Below are 19494 nucleotides of genomic sequence, written 5' to 3' on the forward strand. Positions count from 1 at the left end.
CGTAATTTAGATTCAACTAGAGAAGAATATCGTCTCATAACAAGACCTCCATGCCATCCCATCCACCCAGAAGAATGGGCGTCACTGGAGCACTGAATTTAACAGCCACCAGGATGTACGCATGGCAGCCAACAAACCAGATCCCATGAACTGGAAGACAGAAACAAAACACAAATATGAATATTCTTTATGGCATCCCATACCCCGTATCATTTCCAACACACCAGTTTTACCTTGTCAGAAAAAGTTACAAGGGTTGGAAAATTTCAACGGTGGACGCTAAGACAAGGCTTGTTATTAACACTCTAAAAATGTCATCTTGCAATATCAACGTAAACGAGAAACAACTCGATTACGGTTTTGAAAACAATTGCAATAACACGCCACAGCTTTAGATAGCTTACTGCGCAGATGGCTAACAAAGGTAAACCTTTGGCTAAGAGGAAAGAGAACACTTCACAGCTGTGAATGTTTTCATAATAACTCCTCTAATCCATATCCCTCCATCACATGAGATGGGGGAAATAGAAAAGTAAAAGTAAAAATCCAGTAAGAGCTTAACAATGAAAAGATAAAATGTAAAAGGAGGGGGAAGGGAGAGATGGTGATAGCGGAAACTAGCAAATGATCACTTGTTTAATGCAAGTGATTTCCGCATTTTTTTCTCCTCCTACATACCTCTCCTTCCTTGTGTCCGTCGATTCTCCTTTGCTTTATTCATTCCAGAGGCCTGAAAACAGGAAAGTGTGCAGAAGGAACCAAAAAAAGGGCCGAACGAAAATCATTTCCCTTGTTTAATACATTTCCCCCAACTCCTACTATGAGATCAAAGTAGATCTCGAGCCTCTTTGACAAAATAAATGTTCATTATCTTCATTAACAAAATAAATGTTTTGTTTGCGAGTTTAATATTCGGAGCAGAAAATGTTATCCGAGTTGTTATGCACAAGTTAGTCCAAAAACCTAATTAAACATTCAGTTTCTCTCTCGTGCGGAGAATATGAAAAAAGTCCTCCGCTGGAAAGGAAAAAGAAAAGGCCTAAATCAATCAGAAATATGAAACAATCATTTAGACGTAAAGGGAAGCCAAGAAAAAAAAGGTAAATGTGCTGCAGCAAGTAACCTCTGGCAAGAAATGGACATATAGCACCATACCAGAACCAGAAATATCAGCCTCTTGCATGGGAACAATAGATCTATCAACGAGCAAAAGTGATCTTCAAAACAGCTCCAACAAAGCCTGCACGAAACATAACACATCAGAACAATCCACAATCATTCACAACACCATTACCTTCAGTAAAAGCATAATAGTAAACAGAAGATAAATCATTCTTCAATGAAAATAGAACATATTGGGGCTTAATCTGCAGTGCAAACGCATAGACTTGAATCTGCATTGCAAACGCATAGACTTGAATCTTGAATGCCAAAACAGACAACTAAAAATAAAAGAAATTTAACCCAGAAGATCGGAAATAGGACCAAATTTGTATCCTCTCTCCCCCATTGATAAAAATAGTAAGAAAAATAGGAAGGGAATGAAAAATGGCCTATACACAAGTTTACTGGACCAGTGTATATCTGACATTCATCAAGTTCGTAAAGTTAATACCATTCTTTGCACAAACATATTAAAGGCTTAACAAAATGTAGCAAAAAAAAAAGGCCCAAAGCAACCGTTCTGTTGTTAGATATGATAATTACCTCAACCAAGAATTCTTCTTCTTGTATATAACAAGAAAACCATCACTGGGTGCAGCACTACGAATGAATAACTACAAAAAATCGCCTGAGAAATTGGCCTGGCAGGTCGCACACATCAAACCGACAGAACCAGGTTGTGTTCTTTCATAGACCTCATGATGAAACTCATTTCTGCACCAGACACAGGTGATAATCTCATGCCTACTTGTGATGTTTGGCATTGAGGGCAAAGATTCCTTTTCAAGCCAATCAGATGAACTGAAACCTTGTTCCAGCTCTCCATCACATGACAACACTTTTGATTCCTTTGTATGTGAGGTTGCTTGCACTGTCGGGATATTATAATCAAACTGACCCGGTCCCAATCCCTCCAAACCTGACATGTTGTCAAACTTTTCATTTACACTTAAAGCTCCGTTTGCACCCTGTTCATTGAAGCAAAATTTGATATATAGTCATTTCTATTGAAAATACAACATATCAGATTCTTTGCAGAGTTTAGTAGTAAAGAAAATATTGAACTAATTCACTGGAGGAAGACGGACAGACTATCAAAGAAACTCACTGTATGTTATGTTTCAAAACAAGTCTAAAACTGTGCTCTAAGAAAGAAAGAAAAAGTGAAACTATGCAAGCGGATTTAGGATTTGAATCTTGGGCGGTCCCAGTGTTAAAGGTCCAAGTTTTTTAGATAGAAACATAACGCAAAGCACGCAAAAAAAGTTTCAGTTTATTCACTGAGGCATTTCGTCAAACATTTGATGAGCGATATCGAGAAAATTTATCGAGTGTTGTCTACGCAACTTGTCGAGTGTAGTCCGTGCAACCTGTCGAGATATGCCTAGCAGGTATTACATCACACACTTGGTAGGTACAAAAGGATCCGCAAAGCATTCGGAGGGTCCTCGGAAGACCTTAACATGTATATTTTCTGAACCCGGGGTGGTCCTAGGACCACCTAGGTCCCAGTGTGCATCCGCCTTTGTATGCAGGTAAAACAAAAGCTGAAAAGTATACTGCAGTCTCAAATAAATGTCCTCTACATACATCACAGTCCCTAATACATATATTCTCTATAGACAGCATACCTTATCAGACAACATATCAAAGTTCGGATAGTAGCCAGATGACTGCATGAGTTCAGATGATGTATCAGCCAATCCACTCTGCTGAACATTATGCTCATCAGTTCTCCACATAAATTCAGCCATGACATCCCCAGAAGGTTGGGAATGATTTAGAAAACCCGTCATGGGCTCATTGTTCCTGGACTTTTCAGCACTCTCAGTGTTAGGCTGCTCCCACATTATGCTGCTATAAACCCTGTTTAGATTATTTTCAAACCCAGAGGTTTGTTCATTACCATTTCGATGTATTAAACCATCAACAGAACCTCTAATCAGCTTATCTTCCAACACTGAGCTACTGAAAATGCCAGTTACTTTATTTCCAGTGAAAAATGTTTGGCTATTCTCTGATTGAACAACGGAAGGTCCTCCAGAACTTCTTTCATGCACAGTGTTTGTCATAGAATTGGAAATTGGTCCAGCACAACCGCTGCCAAAAGAAAGCATTACCTCGTTATTCCAAGAACTTTTAGCCTCCTCCTTTTTTGATTCTTCCATTGAGCTTGAGTATGTGCTATTCACACTCTGTGCATAGCCAGTGGGGTAAATCATACCAGTTGCAGAAGAACCCCTGCCCTGTTTAACAAATGGAACAGATACATTACTTAGAAAACTCTTTTCCTGCCAGAGTTCCTCCTCTATGCAACTAGGATTCTTTGCATTACTTAAATTGATACAACTTTGTCCATCCAGACCTGGTACGCTTGAAGAGCTCCCAGTACTTATAACATGCTCATTGATTTCCATCGCATCCACATTCAGCATACCATGCTCGCTGCTTAAACTGATTGCCTTGTCCTCATTCCCAGATTGATCAATATCATCAAACTTGGGCCTATAAGATGTGCAGAGTGACTCACTATTGTAAACATCCCTGATATCACATGTTTTCTCATGAGTAGTACTACATAAACCTCTTTCAGAGCCTCTTTTCTGCAGAGACTGTATGATAGTTGAAGGAAGAAGCGAGCAGGCTTCAGAAGTACTTTGCTGCAAGAAATTAGTACAAACATTCTCAGGTCCAATGCAACTCCCACTAATACCAGATATTGACCTGCCATTCCCACAATCATCCATATCATCAAATTTTGTATTTTCTTCTGTGCTAGTTAATTGGTTGTCATCAAAATTCTCAGACCTCCGTTCTTTTTGCATACCATTTAAAGCAGTACCAGTGTCCACTTTGGGCACATCAACTTTACTCACAGAAGCCTTATAACCATCATTTATTCCATCACGAAAGCAGTCCAAAGTACTTGTTTCGCCAAAGCTGAGACCAGGACCGGTAGGCTTATCCACCAACTTATCATTTGTAAAATTAACTGCACTACCCTGCTCAGAAAATCCCAAATCCTTACCAAGTTTATTATTCTTCAAGGCTTGATCCTCACAAGACAATGAATTAAATTCACGGTTGTTCGTTCCAAAACAATTTGTTATATCATTATTCACTTTACCACAAGGAAAACCAGCACTCAATTCACATTTGGCTACTGCATCAGAAGATATTTCCCTGTCTATTTGACCCGACTCATGAATCTTCAAAGATGTTTGCAGAATACCAGTATTTATGGGGTCAACTTTCTTAGGCATATCCATTTCTTCTCCTGCTTGAAATTCCTGTGAATTTTCTGTATGAAATAAGTTTTCTTGCTTCTCATGACCAGGTGATACAAAAGTAATAGGCATTAGAGAGCGGCTAGGACGCTCATTAGCTTTGATCTCATCTTCAAAGGTATTAGTATCCTGTTGCATACCCTGAATATATAACATGAATGAAAATAACAGAATGATAGAAAATAACAAAAAGGGTGCGTATAGTGACTTACATCTCCAGAAACCAATTTATTAGAAAGCTGAATACTGCCATCAGTATGTCCAGGAATTGACTTGTTTCCAACTCCAAAATAAGAGATCAAGTACGAAGAAACTTCCTTGCACGACACAAACTGCTGCCCATTAGGGCTGAATAATACCAAATTAGGGAAACTAGTATAAGAGCCAGGCAACCATCTAACTTAAAAATGCAAGGTCAAAATAAAAAGTAGCTATCCCAAAATAGTTGATATTTTTTGCTATGGGATATTTAATGAAACAATATACAATACACCACCTGAGAAAAACACAACAACAACAACAACAAAGCCTTTTCCCACTAAGTGGGGTCGGCTATATGAATCCTAGAACGCCATTGCGCTCGGTTTTGTGTCATGTCCTCCGTTAGATCCAAGTACTCTAAGTCTTTTCTTAGAGTCTCTTCCAAAGTTTTCCTAGGTCTTCCTCTACCCCTTCGGCCCTGAACCTCTGTCCCGTAGTCACATCTTCGAACCGGAGCGTCAGTCGGCCTTCTTTGCACATGTCCAAATCACCGGAGCCGATTTTCTCTCATCTTTCCTACAATTTCGGCTACTCCTACTTTACCTCGGATATCCTCATTCCCAATCTTATCCTTTCTCGTGTGCCCACACATCCCACGAAGCATCCTCATCTCCGCTACACCCATTTTGTGTACGTGTTGATGCTTCACCGCCCAACATTCTGTGCCATACAACATCGCTGGCCTTATTGCCGTCCTATAAAATTTTCCCTTGAGCTTCAGTGGCCTACGACGGTCACACAACACGCCGGATGCGCTCTTACACTTCATCCATCCAGCTCGTATTCTATGGTTGAGATCTCTATCTAATTCTCCGTTCTCTTACAAGATAGATCCTAGGTAGCGAAAACGGTCGCTTTTTGTGATCTTCGCTAGATTGCTCCGGTCATTAGTGTGGATAAGTATATAAATGGATAGAGATAGGAAAGCAAACACAAGATGTACGTGGTTCACCCAGATTGGCTACGTCCACGGAATAGAAGAGTTCTCATTAATTGTGAAGGGTTTACACAAGTACATAGGTTCAAGCTCTCCTTTAGTGAGTACAAGTGAATGATTTAGTACAAATGACATTAGGAAATATTGTGGGAGAATGATCTCGTAATCACGAAACTTCTAAGTATCGGAGTGTGGTGTCGTCTTGACTTGCCTTAATAGTCTCATAGGTAGATGTGGCATCTTCTCTGGAAGTACTTTTCCTCCATCCAGGGGTGGTATCTTTAACTGGTGGAGATGCACAAGGTAATGTATCAATTTCACTTGAAGCTTACTTGTAGTTTCAGGCTTGGTCAAGCGCGATACAAATCATGTAGTAGGAGTCCCCCAAGTCGCCGAGCTAGGGGGTCTGCTGAAAGAGGTGACAGACAAGGTAAGCAATCAGAGCTCCGACTGATTGTTCACCTTCTCCCCGTCTTGCAACAGCATGAAGGATAAAGAGAAGAAAAATGAGGAGAGATGATATGAGATACTTTTGCTTTTGAAGAAGTAACTTTCCACAGGCTTATTCTTGAACTGAGCTGGAGGGTTTTCTGGTTTCCTCCAGAGTATAAGGCCGACTGAAGAATTTGAGGGTCAAAACAAGTCCATCAAATCTAGAGTACGTTCCACCCTGCTGATATGGGATACTTTTGCTTTTGACAGAGTAATGGATGTATCGGCACGTGTGCTGTTACGCTTATCTCCACATGCTTCCTTGTATCCTTCGCACTTGCCCTATCTGTTCCTCAAGCAGATGCGGAATCTTCCCTGGAAACATAAGATGTTGAAGATGAGTACTCGAGAGCAATGCCAGGTAAGTAATCAGGTAAGGGGTTCCAGGAAGTCAGTTCCTGGCTGGAAGCTTGATTCCAAGTGCTGACTGATTGCTCTCTTTCTCCTTGTCTTACAGGTAAAAACAAGGCCAAAGGAAAAGACAGGGAAAAAGCATGATATGGGATACTCTTGCTTTTAACCCTGATGATATGAGATATTCTTGCTCTAGTATAGCTTGTTTGCAGAGGTATTATCGGGGGGAAAGAAAGCTGAATATTTTGAAATGCTTCGTTGGGAGTGCCCTCTCAGATATGATGAAGGGTTGAGCATTTTTGCAGGTCTGCCTGTCCGTTGGGGATGGAGGTCGACATATATAGGAGTCTCCCTAACAACAAGTAGTAATGCTATTCCTTTACCCTGCTTGGTCATAGCACGGTAGTGAGAGCTGTCAGTTTCACATGTTTTAACTCTGTCAGAGCACTTTGAAAAAGTGGTCTGTGGTATCTGGCTCTCGAGATTCGGAGAACGATGCCTCTTCGATTTTTGAGAAAGCAATCATGCTGGGGGTCTGGCTCTCGAGATTCGGAGAGCAGTGTCTTTTCGATTTTTGAGGAAGTAATCATGTTGGGAGTCTGGCTCTCGAGATTCGGAGGGCGGTGCCTCTTCGATTTTGGAGCAAGCAATCTTGTTGGGAGTGTTGTCTCGAATGTGAGTAAAGGTTGGGCATGTTTGCTAGTCTACCTTGCCACGAAGCACAAAGGTTGACACACAGGGACTTTCCAATTATCCAGCAATGGTACTGTTCCTTTACCCTCTCTTCGATTTTGAGAAAGTAGTCATGTTGGGAGTCTGGCTCTCGAGATTCGGAGGACGGTGCCTCTTCGATTTTGGAGCAAGCAATCTTGTTGGGAGTGTTTTCTCGAATGTGAGTAAAGGTTGGGCATGTTTGCTAGTCTACCTTGCCACGAAGCAGAGAGGTTGACACACAGGGACTTTCCAATTATCCAGCAGTGGTACTGTTCCTTTACCCTTGTGGGTAATAATATGGTAGCTAGACCTTCAAAATTTATGTGTCTAAACTTTGTTAGTGCTGTTTCTTTGCTATTCTTTTACCTTTCTTGGTCAGAGCGATTTAGTGGGAGCTGCAAGCTTCACGTGCTCAACTTTGGCAGAGAACTTTGGCAAAGTTATCTGTGGTACCCATGAGCTATTGTTGCGTGTGGGAAGTGGATAATTGAACAGTAAGATTCATGTGCTTTCTACTTCACCAGAAATCTTCGACAAAATGCCCATAATTTCTGCAAAGCTGAGTGTGCGTGTGACAGGTGCTGACAAGGCTAGAAAAGTAGGTGCCTCTTCGATTTCTGAGATCGGCCCTCGTGGTCTCTGAGCAGCCCAGCTTTTGAGAAAGCGAGCGCCTCTTCGATTGATTCGGAGAACGATGCCTCATCGATTTTTGAGAAAGCAATCAGGCTGGGGGTCTGGCTCTCGAAGATTCGGGGAGCAGTGTCTCTTCGATTTTTGAGAAAGTAATCATGTTGGGAGTCTGGCTCTCGAGATTCGGAAGGCGGTGCCTCTTCGATTTTGGAGCAAGCAATCTTGTTGGGAGTGTTTTCTCGAATGTGAGTAAAGGTTGGGCATGTTTGCTAGTCTACCTTGCCACGAAGCACAGAGGTTGACACACAGGGACTTTCCAATTATCCAGCAATGGTACTGTTCCTTTACCCTCTCTTCGATTTTTAATAAAGTAGTCATGTTGGGAGTCTGGCTCTCGAGATTCGGAGGACGGTGCCTCTTCGATTTTGGAGCAAGCAATCTTATTGGGAGTGTTTTCTCGAATGTGAGTAAAGGTTGGGCATGTTTGCTAGTCTACCTTGCCACGAAGCACAGAGGTTGACACACAGGGACTTTCCAATTATCCAGCAGTGGTACTGTTCCTTTACCCTTGTGGGTAATAATATGGTAGCTAGACCTTCAAAATTTATGGGTCTAAACTTTGTTAGTGCTGTTTCTTTGCTATTCTTTTACCCTTCTTGGTCAGAGCGATGTAGTGGGAGCTGCAAGCTTCACGTGCTCAACCTTGGCAGAGAACTTTGGCAAAGTTATCTGTGGTACCCATGAGCTATTGTTGCGTGTGGGAAGTGGGTGATTGAACAGTAAGATTCATGTGTTTTCTACTTCCCCAGAAGTCTTCGACAGAATGCCCATAATTTCCGCAAAGCTGAGTGTGCGTGTGACAGGTGCTGACAAGGCTGGAAAAGTAGGTGCCTCTTCGATTTTTGAGATCGGCCCTCGTGATCTCTGGGGAGCCCAGCTTTTGAGAAAGCGAGCGCCTCTTCGATTTCTGAGATCGGCCTTCGTGGTCTTTGAGCAGCCCAACTTTTGAGAAAGCAAACGCCTCTTCGATTTCTGAGATCAACCCTCGTGATCTCTAAGCAGCTCAGCTTTTGAGAAAGCAAACGCCTCTTCGATTTCTGAGCAGGCGTCTCTTCGATTTCTGAAGCTCCGTCGAGTGCAGATTTTTATAGGGGCTGGCATTAAGTTCCATAGCACACTTGAATCTCCACCAGTAGAAGCTTCATTCTTGCACTTCTAAGATCTTGATTTGTCCGACCTCTTCTCTCTTCAACACCTTTGAAAATGTCTGGCCTCTCCGATCGTCGTTTTGACTTGAACCTTATTGAAGAGGCAGCCCCGCCTTCTCCAGACAACATATGGCGCCCATCCTTCGTCTCCCCTACTGGTCCTCTTACCGTTGGGGATTCCGTGATGAAGAATGATATGACTGCTGCGGTGGTGGCCAGGAACCTTCTCACTCCCAAAGATAACAGACTACTTTCCAAACGGTCAGATGAGTTAGCTGTTAAGGATTCGCTGGCTCTCAGTGTTCAGTGTGCAGGTTCTGTGTCTAATATGGCCCAACGCCTATTTGCTCGAACCCGCCAAGTTGAATCATTGGCGGCTGAAGTGATGAGTCTCAAACAGGAGATTAGAGGGCTCAAGCATGAGAATAAACAGTTGCACCGGCTCGCACATGACTATGCTACAAACATGAAGAGGAAGCTTGACCAGATGAAGGAAACTGATGGTCAGGTTTTACTTGATCATCAGAGATTTGTGGGTTTGTTCCAAAGGCATTTATTGCCTTCGTCTTCTGGGGCTGTACCGCGTAATGAAGCTCCAAATGATCAACCTCTGATGCCTCCTCCTTCTAGGGTTCTGTCCAGTACTGAGGCTCCAAATGATCCCCCTCCGGTGCCTTCTCTTTCTGGGGCTCTACCGACTGCTGAGACTTCTCCTAAGCAACCTTTGTGAAGGCTCCCTCTTGTGTGTTTATTTTGACTCATGTATATGTACATATTTGTAGCTTATCGGGGATATCAATAAATAAGCTTTCCTTCATTTCAACGTATTGTGTTAAATACACCAAAAAGCCTTCTTCGCTAAGTTCTTTGAATTTTCTTTTGTTGAAGCTTGTATGTTGAAGCTTTCTGAGTGGAGCATGTAGGTTGGGGTAGTGTTCCCTTAATTTCCCGAGTGAGGAAAACTTCTCAGTTGGAGACTTGGAAAATCCAAGTCACTGAGTGGGATCGGCTATATGAATCTTAGAACGCCATTGTGCTCGATCCTGTGTCATGTCCTTCGTTAGATCCAAGTACTCTAAGTCTTTTCTTAGAGTCTCTTCCAAAGTTTTCCTAGGTCTTCCTCTACCCCTTCGGCCCTGAACCTCTGTCCCATAGTCGCATCTTCTAATCGGAGCGTCAGTAGGCCTTCTTTGCACATGTCCAAACCACCGTAACCGATTTTCTCTCATCTTTCCTTCAATTTCGGCTACTCCTATTTTACCCCGGATATCCTCATTCCTAATCTTATCCTTTCTCGTGTGCCCACACATCCAACGAAGCATCCTCATCTCCGCTACACCCATTTTGTGTACGTGTTGATGTTTCACCGCCCAACATTCTGTGCCATACAGCATCGCCGGCCTTATTGCCGTCCTATAAAATTTTCCCTTGAGCTTCAGTGGCATACGGCGGTCACACAACACGCCGGATGCACTCTTCCACTTCATCCATCCAGCTTGTATTCTATGGTTGAGATCTCCATCTAATTCTCCGTTCTTTTGCAAGATAGATCCTAGGTAACGAAAACGGTCGCTCTTTGGTATTTCTTGATCTCTGATCCTCACCCCTAACTCGTTTTGGCCTCTATTTGCACTGAACTTGCACTCCATATATTCTGTCTTTGATCGGCTTAGGCGAAGACCTTTAGATTCCAACACTTCTCTCCAAAGGTTAAGCTTTGCATTTACCCCTTCCTGAGTTTCATCTATCAACACTATATCGTCTGCGAAAAGCATACACCAAGGAATATCATCTTGAATATGTCCTGTTAACTCATCCATTACCAACGCAAAAAGGTAAGGACTTAAGGATGAGCCTTGATGTAATCCTACAGTTATGGGTATCAAAGCACCAACTTCCGAAAATCAGTTTACTCAATATTGTTATGTTCAATAATTGAAATTTCACCAATATTTTCCGATATATCGGCCGAAATTTTGTACTGACTTTCCACAAAATTTCAGTGGTTTTGGTTAGATATCGATTATTTGGAGGAATATCTCCAAAAATTCATAGTTTTTTTTATGGAAATATCAATTGAATTTTGGTGGAATTTCAAAACCAAAATTACCCACCCAGAGGCAAAGAAGAGCAGCAGCGTGGGGCAAGTGTAAAAGGTTGGCTCAATACAAGCCAAGATGGATGTGGAAGAGAGTCTGACATCGGAGAAGTACAACAACAATCTAAGGTTTAAATATACGTGTTCCACTTCTAATTGCACCGAGGCCTTTGGAGATAAAACCCCACCTGAGGTCCATTGGGCTTGATACCACCCAGGGGATTAGGCCTAGGTGGTTAAGTGGGGACAATATCGGTGCATGGCAGCCTTAGTAGTGGACACTTATGGAGCCCTTGACAATACAAATAGTGGGCAGTCTAGAGGAGGATGAAGAAGACCCAGAGGTGTTTTGTTTTAAAATGTATAACGAACTACCAATATCAAAATGAAAATGAATTGAAAATTGAATCATTATGGCTGGAATCAACTTCCAATGGTTGTTCAATCATTAATTAATTTCAACACCCCATCCAAATTAATAGAAACAAGTTTGAATCACTTTCTTGTTTTGTTTGGACAGATTTAAATCACTTAGAAATATTAGAACATTGTATATGTAATGTAGGGGATGCAAATTGAAGAGTTTTATGTACTAGTGTTTTATAGGCGGGAGCTGATTTTCACACACCTTTTTTAGCTTTTTCCACACCCGTCTTTGTTTCAGGCCATCAAATTGAATATATCACATGAAAACAAAGGACAGGATTAACCATGGGTGTGTATGAAGCTAAAAAAGTGTGTTCATCATTTCCCTAGCATATGTAGTTTTAATTATTATGGTTTATTTTGTAGTTGAATTCTATGGTACTCTTTCCTTGACCGGCCGAAATTTCCTTCTTTTAGGAGGATTTTATGGCAAGGTTTTAACGAGGGTGCTTTGTAACTTTTGCACCTTTATCATTGTAACCATCATTTTATATGTTAATTAGTTTGTTTTGGAGTTTGGAGAGGCTCGCATATAATTTAAATGTTCAATAGCTCCTCTTTTTTCATATTCTTTTTCAACCAGTATTTCTATCAATATCGATGTACCTTTCCATATATCTCTCTATTTGGGCTACCAAAATTGAAACTTATATCCTTCGTTGCGTGCACCCTAAATTAGCAATGTATCATATGAGTTTCTATTGAGCACCCAAATAACATTTTAAATTTTATGAATTTAAACTCAAAACATTTTTATTGACAATGAGAGAACTACCTTATGTATCGTTTACAGAAGAGTCGAACTAGACCTCCATTCCTCTTGAGAGCCAGCAAAATCTTCCAATGCACCGGCAACACGTCACCAAGCTCATCCGCAGGCACAATCTTCCTCTTCTTCCTAGCGCTAGACCACTCCCCCTCCAACCCTCCCAGAAACGCTAACAACTGCGCCTCCGTATCCATCCCCTCCGTCCTCCTCCTCAACTCCTCCCCAAACAAACCGTCCGCATTCTCCACCGCAGCTAAGTCCACAACAACTCCATGTCCGTTCGCCATAACGATCTCAGCCTCCTCCACCTTCACATTTCCTTCCTTGACTTTCGCCTCCTTGACCTTCACTTTCTTCTCACGCTTAGCCACCGAAACCACTCTGTTCTCATCTTTGCGCGGCCGGCCTCGCTTCCGTTTGCCCTCACTGCTCTGAACAACAATCCCAGGCGTCGTATTGTCACCCCCACGCATCTCCATCGAAACATCAGCGTTTACGCTCGGGAAAGATATAGTGGCATTGGGATATTTACGCGGACGGCCTCTCTTCCTCTTTGTACCGACATCGACCGAGAGTCCAGCCGAGAAGTTTTCCGCAGAGGGGCCGGGCATGGCGTCGTATTGGGCGAGGAGGACGGGGACAGGGACAAGTACGTCGTCGTTTACTTTTAGGGCTTTTTCGGAGGGAAATAGCTGCTTCAAGAGAGCGATAATCTGGAGGGTTTCGGGGTCTCGGGGTTGGGAATGGGGAATCGTTTTCTGCGATTTGGGGTTTGGGACTGTGAATTGGGAGTTGCGAGGAGCGAGGCGGAGGCGGGAGTACGTCTGCTTGCGGCTGCCGGCGGATTCGTTGAAGACGGAACGGTCGATTTTGGGGATCAATACATTGTCGTCGAAGCGGCGGGTGGGGTGGGATTGGGATGAGGAGGACGAGGTGAGGGAGAGAGAGTAGAGATCTGATTGAGAGAGGAGGCCGAGGTCAATGAGAGGAAGGGATTCAAGGTGGAGGTGGTTAGGGTTAGGGTTAGGGTTAGGGTTGTGGTGTTCGACGACGGGCGGGAAGGCCATGGCATTGAACAGTGAGGAAGATAGAGAGAATTGGGAGGAGAAGAAGAAAAGAATAGCGGACCAGGGTGGATGTTAAACGACTAGGCGTTTCGGGACCCGACTTTTGATTGAGTGGCGCGCAGTGTCGTTTGACTTCTATGAGAAGCCACCTACATGCTGACAAGTGTGTAATTTACATGAAATTGGTTCACGACTACCAAAAACACGTTCTGATGCTATTATATATTGTCATGTTAAAAAAGCTTACACATGATAATATACTATTGGATCAAGATGTCACGTTTTAAATTACTCGTTTCATGTAAAAAAATTTCTTATGAGAGTTAAATACTAAAATCAAGGCTTTGAGTATTTGGTCAAAGATTTTGAAACATTTGTTAAGGGTTAGTTTGGGATTGTGGTGTTTTTTAAGGAAAAAAAAACTTATCCCCACATATTTTACAAAACTCAATCATTACCCCTATATTATTTTCTTTGATGATTATTATATCACATTAAATAGTATATCATTTTTAGTCATTTAACATATTCACAACAATTTATATAAAAGTTTACCAAACTCTCAAATACTTTTTTTTTTCTTTTGTTAAAAGCACTTTTACAAAAAAAAAAAGTTTATCAAACACTCAACAACTTTATTTTACAACTGATTACTCGCACAGCACAGCAGAAGCAGTTTTTTTTTTTAAAGCATAGCAATACCAAATTGGCCCTAAATCAATGGTTGATTTTCAAACCCAAACCACAAACCGAACTAAGAGCATCTTTAATGGACTTCTTAAATGAGCTTTTAGCAAAACCATTAGATAAGGTAGGATTTTTCCTTAATGGTTATTTAATACTCTGACTAATGATGTAAACATTTCCATTTGAGTTTAACAAAATTACTACCATTTGGCAAAAAAATTAAATAAATAAAAAATCCAAATGACCCTATCAGCCAAGCAAAATAGAAATTTCTCTGAGAGATCCTATATTTAGACAGGAGAAATGAGCTCTAACCATCTCCAACCCTTGGCCTAAAATCTAAAATTTTAGCCTAGAAAATTTAGATTTTAACTCAGAAACAGCTTTTTTGCTCTAACCCTTCTGGCTTAAAATTTTAGCCCCATATTATTAAATAATGAATTTAGACTAATTTTTTTCTTAAAGTAACTTTTTTAAAAGAAAAAATTATGTAGACTATCCTAATTTAATTTTATGAACATTTTAACTTAAAAATATTTAGATTCTGACAAATACTGAAAAATCACTAACCGACACCATGAAACTCGTTAAACACTATGAAAAAATATGAAACAAATAAAATATTTTTTTTAATTACTTTAGCTGTTATATTTAAATTTGGACTGTTAAATTTTTTTTTACTGTTGAATTTCATCAAACTAGATCTTAACCGTTGGATTCAATGAATTTATAAATATAAAACTAAATAAAATATACATATATGATGGGTCAGCTCTACTAATCATGGGCTAAATCATAGACTAAATTTGGCTTCCACTTGAGTTTTAGGTTTTAGGCCACATTTTAGCCTTGGGTTGAGTTTTGGGGGGAAATGGAAATGGAAATTTGAGTTTTAGCTCAGTGTTGGAGAAGGCTTTAGTGGCTCTTTGTAATTTATGCTCCATTTTTAATATTATATTAAACAAAATAATTAATTCATATGTTTGTTCTAAAAAATTAAACTGAATTCATTAATGATCAAAATACGAATAGAAAAATTAACATTAGCAGCTAATAAATTGAAAAATCAAGTGGACTCTAAGTTGTCACATTAGAAACCACCTTGCTCTTTAACGATAAAAGCAACCACTGAGTGCACTGCCTTATTACAGGCTCGAGGGTGAAAATGAAATTTGGCTAACTCCAAATGAGAAGCTAAGATGGGAATATCTTCCACATGCATCCTAGTGATCTTCTCTATCGTCATTTGTAAACCCCTGCTCTATACAAGCATTAAGTCTGGCTTGAATAATCTCCGCCTCTCCCTTCATCACACGATTCATTAAAGAGGTTATTCAAGTCAGACTTATCGCACGTGCAACGCTTTTTTTCTACTTTAAATTTCTTCTCTTCAAGATGTGTTTTTTTTTAGCAAGTGCATTAGTGTACCATCTATAACTTGATGTTTCTAATGGCTCTAAATTGTGTATCGTTGAATGCTACGTGGTAGTCTCGGAAAATTAGTTTTTATGAATGTTAGAAAGATTTTAAAATTAGTGGATAGGATTGAAGACAATTAGAAATGTCTTTTGTTTTATCTTTGTTTATATCTCGTGATAGTATTCGAGCAACACCTTATATTAATGACATTTTTGTGTCATGATTTTCTCGCTTGTGTTTTAGACTTTAGGATGCCTTCTGTATCATCTTATGATGTTTGTGTTGGAGTTGTGCCCTATAAGCCAATTTTGTAACTTTTTTTTTTAAAAAGAGGACAACTGATGGCAAGCTACGGTTATCCACCCTTTATGAGGGCCGAGAATACTCATAAAGGCATTTCAACCTCCCCCTTTTGTAATACTGAATATTATGTAATAAATCCATATTAATTAATTAATAAAGGGCAAGATTAATTTATTTTTGAGTTTGGCTTTATAATATAAAGGTAGTCAGTGGCGAAGCTACATGAGGGCAAGGAGTGGCGGCCGCCCCTCCCCTCGCCGGAAAACATGCCTAAGAGCTCTAGTTCAGCCCCTCCGCTCTCGTTGAAAATGAGGATTCCTGCTCCGGTGATTTGGTTTCTGTTGCTACACAGCAAAGAGTGATTTGTTTTTGGAGAAGAAAATCTGAAGAAAAAAAAAATAGAGTAGTTGCAGAGCGGTGGAACTTGCGAAAAAGATGAAGACTTATGAGTTTGATATTCCCTATATCAAACGATGTTGTTTGGCAATGCTTTGTTTACGTTTTTTTCTCTTTTAAAACTGACTTACCGACCCATCAGTACTAACTGTACTGACCCACCACTTTGTTTACCCATTCCCCCTCGCCCTTTTTTTTTTATCTTCTAACCCCACATTTTTTTGGGGTTTGTTAACCCATTCTCTCTTCTTCTTTTTTTTTATTTTTATTATTCTTGTATGTATTTTTTTTTCTCTTTTTAATACCCCCAACATATTTATCTTAAACTCTCATATTATCTATAAATATTGCATTACTTTTTAAATAATGTAAATATTGTTTAATGCTTATTTTACCATAAAAGAAATTCATTTAAATCCATCTAGGCTCCTATCTAAATCTCGCATAGGCGCCTAGCTGCTAGGCCCTAGTCCGCTGCCTGACTAGCGGCTAACGTGTTTTAGAATATAATCGTAACCAATTTAAGCTTCTTTACATGGTTTTGATATTACCGCTTATAACCGTTTTGGTGGAGAGACTATTTTCTGTTATAAATATTAACTCAAAACTTTGCACTCTCCAATGTGAAAGCAACTGCTTCGATTGAACCTTGCACTCTTTTGAATTTCGCCCCTCCCCTCGGTAAATCTTGGCTTCGCCACTGAAGGTAGTATTCTACGAATGAATCCATTTGATTTAAGGGCAAGATTAATTTATTTATATGCTTTGACTCACAATTCCACATAGCAATTTAATTGCATAATGCATGAAATGTGTGTGTGTGTGTGTGTGACACACCCCGATCCTAGAATCAAGGCGTGCTGGCCGTCACGTGAGCGTGACGTAACCATAAATGCGGTGCAGAAGTAGAAGCTAAAAGACTTACGAAGGAATTAAAACCAAATACTAGCAAATATTAACCGACTAACATGCTAAAGTGAATTAAAGTGTGAACACACACACAAACAGAGCATAAACCTTAGTTGTAGTCAAGTAGGACCATAACTAAAAATACAACACCCGCAGGTGAGTCCTACATTCAAGAAATATGTAAGAACTCCGTAGCAATCCTCGTGGGCTACCAACGCTGCTAACTAGAACCTGGAGGGGCGAAAAACAAGATTGAGTGAGTCAGTAAACCAAAGCTTTTAAAAAACATTCGCTAAAAACAATTCTAACCCCTCACTGTAAAACTTGTATACTTTTCCCAGAAAATAACATAATAGTATATAAATCCTCAAATAACTCAAATCATCATTCTATATCCAAATCCAGAGATCATGCCATGCTATAAATGTCAAAACAGAATAGGAATGCATCAATATAACAGGTGATATAATAAATCAACCGAAGACCCTAAAGTTGGTCCTGTACGATTAATTCTAAAGCTCAACATCCAAACCAGCCGGAGTCACAACTATGACCTGTACGGCACTGCCGGAGTCACCACGGTGACCTGTACGACACTACATTGCACATAAGTCGGAACTACCTGAAGTAGTCTGTACGAAAAGAATGGTGTAAGAATGCGCTATAGTGCTTCTCTCATCAATCAACTGTGCACATAACCTAAAGTCACCTACCAGTCGAAACCACCTCAGTAATCTGTACGACTAGCATGTCGGAACCCTCTCATGGTCTGTACGACATGCACGTACTTGGATCCAAGGCGAGCGTACGGTGCGGTGAATACTATAAGCACTAATACCAGAGATGCAGGTTATGAGCTCTCAACACAATCACATCATCAATGATTCACCTAAGTAACGTAAAACTCACCTGATACTCACATGTGCGTCCACAACACAATTTCACATATATACGCATCAATTATCCAATCATACAATTCATAATATGCATGCATGGCATTTTAGAAACATAATTTCATTTAAATTCAGTTTTTGGGAAAATAGATAGCATATAGGTAATTACAGAAAAATACTGCCCACTCACTGATAAGTCGAAGGGTCGTAACCCCCGTGACGTCCATGGATGCGCTCGTCCTCGGGATAGGTGTCACCTATATGCGAAACAACTAAAATAACATTATTTAAAGCACATCACCAACAATTTGTAATAACTTCTCATACGGTGCTCAAATTGGGTATAAGAATATACCACAGTGACCTACTCGACGTCACGGACGTCGACAAATTTTTAGAAAAAATTTTGGGCTTGTCACGCGCCCCCACACGCGTCATCCCCTACCTCCAATCGCTGGAAAACTCGCCGGCGCCGGAAAACCTGTAACTCGTCCTATCTCGCTCATTTCTTCACCATTTTTCATGAAATTTTCACCTACGAGCTCTAAATTAAGAGGGGAAGGGGTCTATACCTTTAAAAACTTCTAAAACCTTCAAAATCACGTCGGGAATTTTCACCAAAACCGGCCACCTTCGAACCTTGTGATCCCGACGTCCAAAACTTTCCAACGAACGTCCCCGAGCTTCTTGAGAACCTCCTAAAGCTCACTATGAGCTTGGATTGTCCTAAAAATGAACCAATACAAAGTTCATGAACAGTGCCAAACTCGAACCTCGGGTTTTCAACGTGAAAACGAAGGGTTTCTTACCTGAAATAGGTGTGATTGAGTTTGTGGAGTCCTCATGAGCACGATGGTGCCTTCAAAATCCTCGATCCATGAAGTTTTAGGGTTTTGTGGTGTTGGTCCGTACATTTTCGAGAGAGAGAGAGAGAGAGAGAGAGAGAGAGTGTGTGTCGTGAGGGAGGAGGGAGAGAGAGGGTACGGGAAAGAGAGAGAGGTTTGTCCCGTGGGTGTGTGTGTGTGGTCCATCCCAAATCCTCACCATCCATTTTTCATAACTCCCTAACCACAAAAATACAACCTTATTTTATTTAAAATTTCCAAAACTTAGGAAATAAGCATAAACAATAACATGCCACACACATACCTTATCACCCGCTAGGGGCAATCCCGTCATTTCACACTCCCGTCAATTGTATCTTCGGGACGGGCTGTGACAGTGTGTGTGTGTGTGTGTGTATTGTGACAAATATATGAAACATATACAATATATATATCGGAAGGTAAATATAAATGTAGGGGCTTAATGCATCATGAGGAATGTTTCCATGCTTCATGGTTGTTTCAAATATCTTACTTTATTTTAAGCGTAATTGGCAGAAAACAACAAAAGCCTTTGAATTTGTAGAAGATCATTCTTTGAAAACTGGAATTGCATCTCCAATGCATTGTATCATGTTCAACGTAGAAAAATTAAA

The 19494-nt window shown here is 40.6% G+C and overlaps 1 protein-coding gene across 6 annotated transcripts; it reads right to left on the bottom strand.

Annotated features, from left to right (window-relative positions):
- Positions 1–847: 847 nt before the first annotated feature.
- LOC114820391 (uncharacterized) lies at positions 848–13500 on the bottom strand. 6 transcript variants are annotated; one of them, XM_070814233.1, is made up of 6 exons: positions 12347–13500; positions 12178–12241; positions 4664–4783; positions 2796–4454; positions 1708–2132; positions 848–1240 (listed from the first exon to the last, which is right to left on the bottom strand). In XM_070814233.1, the coding sequence occupies exons 1-5, from the start codon at positions 13405–13407 to the stop codon at positions 1779–1781; spliced, it is 3258 nt and encodes a 1085-aa protein (XP_070670334.1). In that variant the 5' UTR covers positions 13408–13500; the 3' UTR covers positions 848–1240; positions 1708–1778. The 6 variants fall into 6 exon arrangements, with proteins under 6 accessions (XP_070670334.1, XP_070670331.1, XP_070670330.1 ...); XM_070814230.1 differs by having other exon boundaries at positions 2796–4580; XM_070814229.1 differs by having other exon boundaries at positions 2796–4592.
- Positions 13501–19494: the final 5994 nt, after the last annotated feature.

The sequence above is a fragment of the Malus domestica genome, chromosome 15 (assembly GCF_042453785.1).
Source record: "Malus domestica chromosome 15, GDT2T_hap1".
Lineage (NCBI taxonomy): Eukaryota > Viridiplantae > Streptophyta > Magnoliopsida > Rosales > Rosaceae > Malus > Malus domestica.

Excerpts from the sequence above, each read along its gene's own strand:
- LOC114820391 (XM_070814229.1), bottom strand. The coding sequence starts at position 13,407 with ATGGCCTTCCCGCCCGTCGTCGAACACCACAACCCTAACCCTAACCCT. Across the intron at positions 12,242-12,346 it reads TTCTGTAAACGATACATAAG|GGTGCACGCAACGAAGGATA; the intron begins GTAGTTCTCTCA and ends TTGCTAATTTAG. Across the intron at positions 2,133-2,795 it reads TTGATATGTTGTCTGATAAG|GGTGCAAACGGAGCTTTAAG; the intron begins GTATGCTGTCTA and ends TTCAATGAACAG.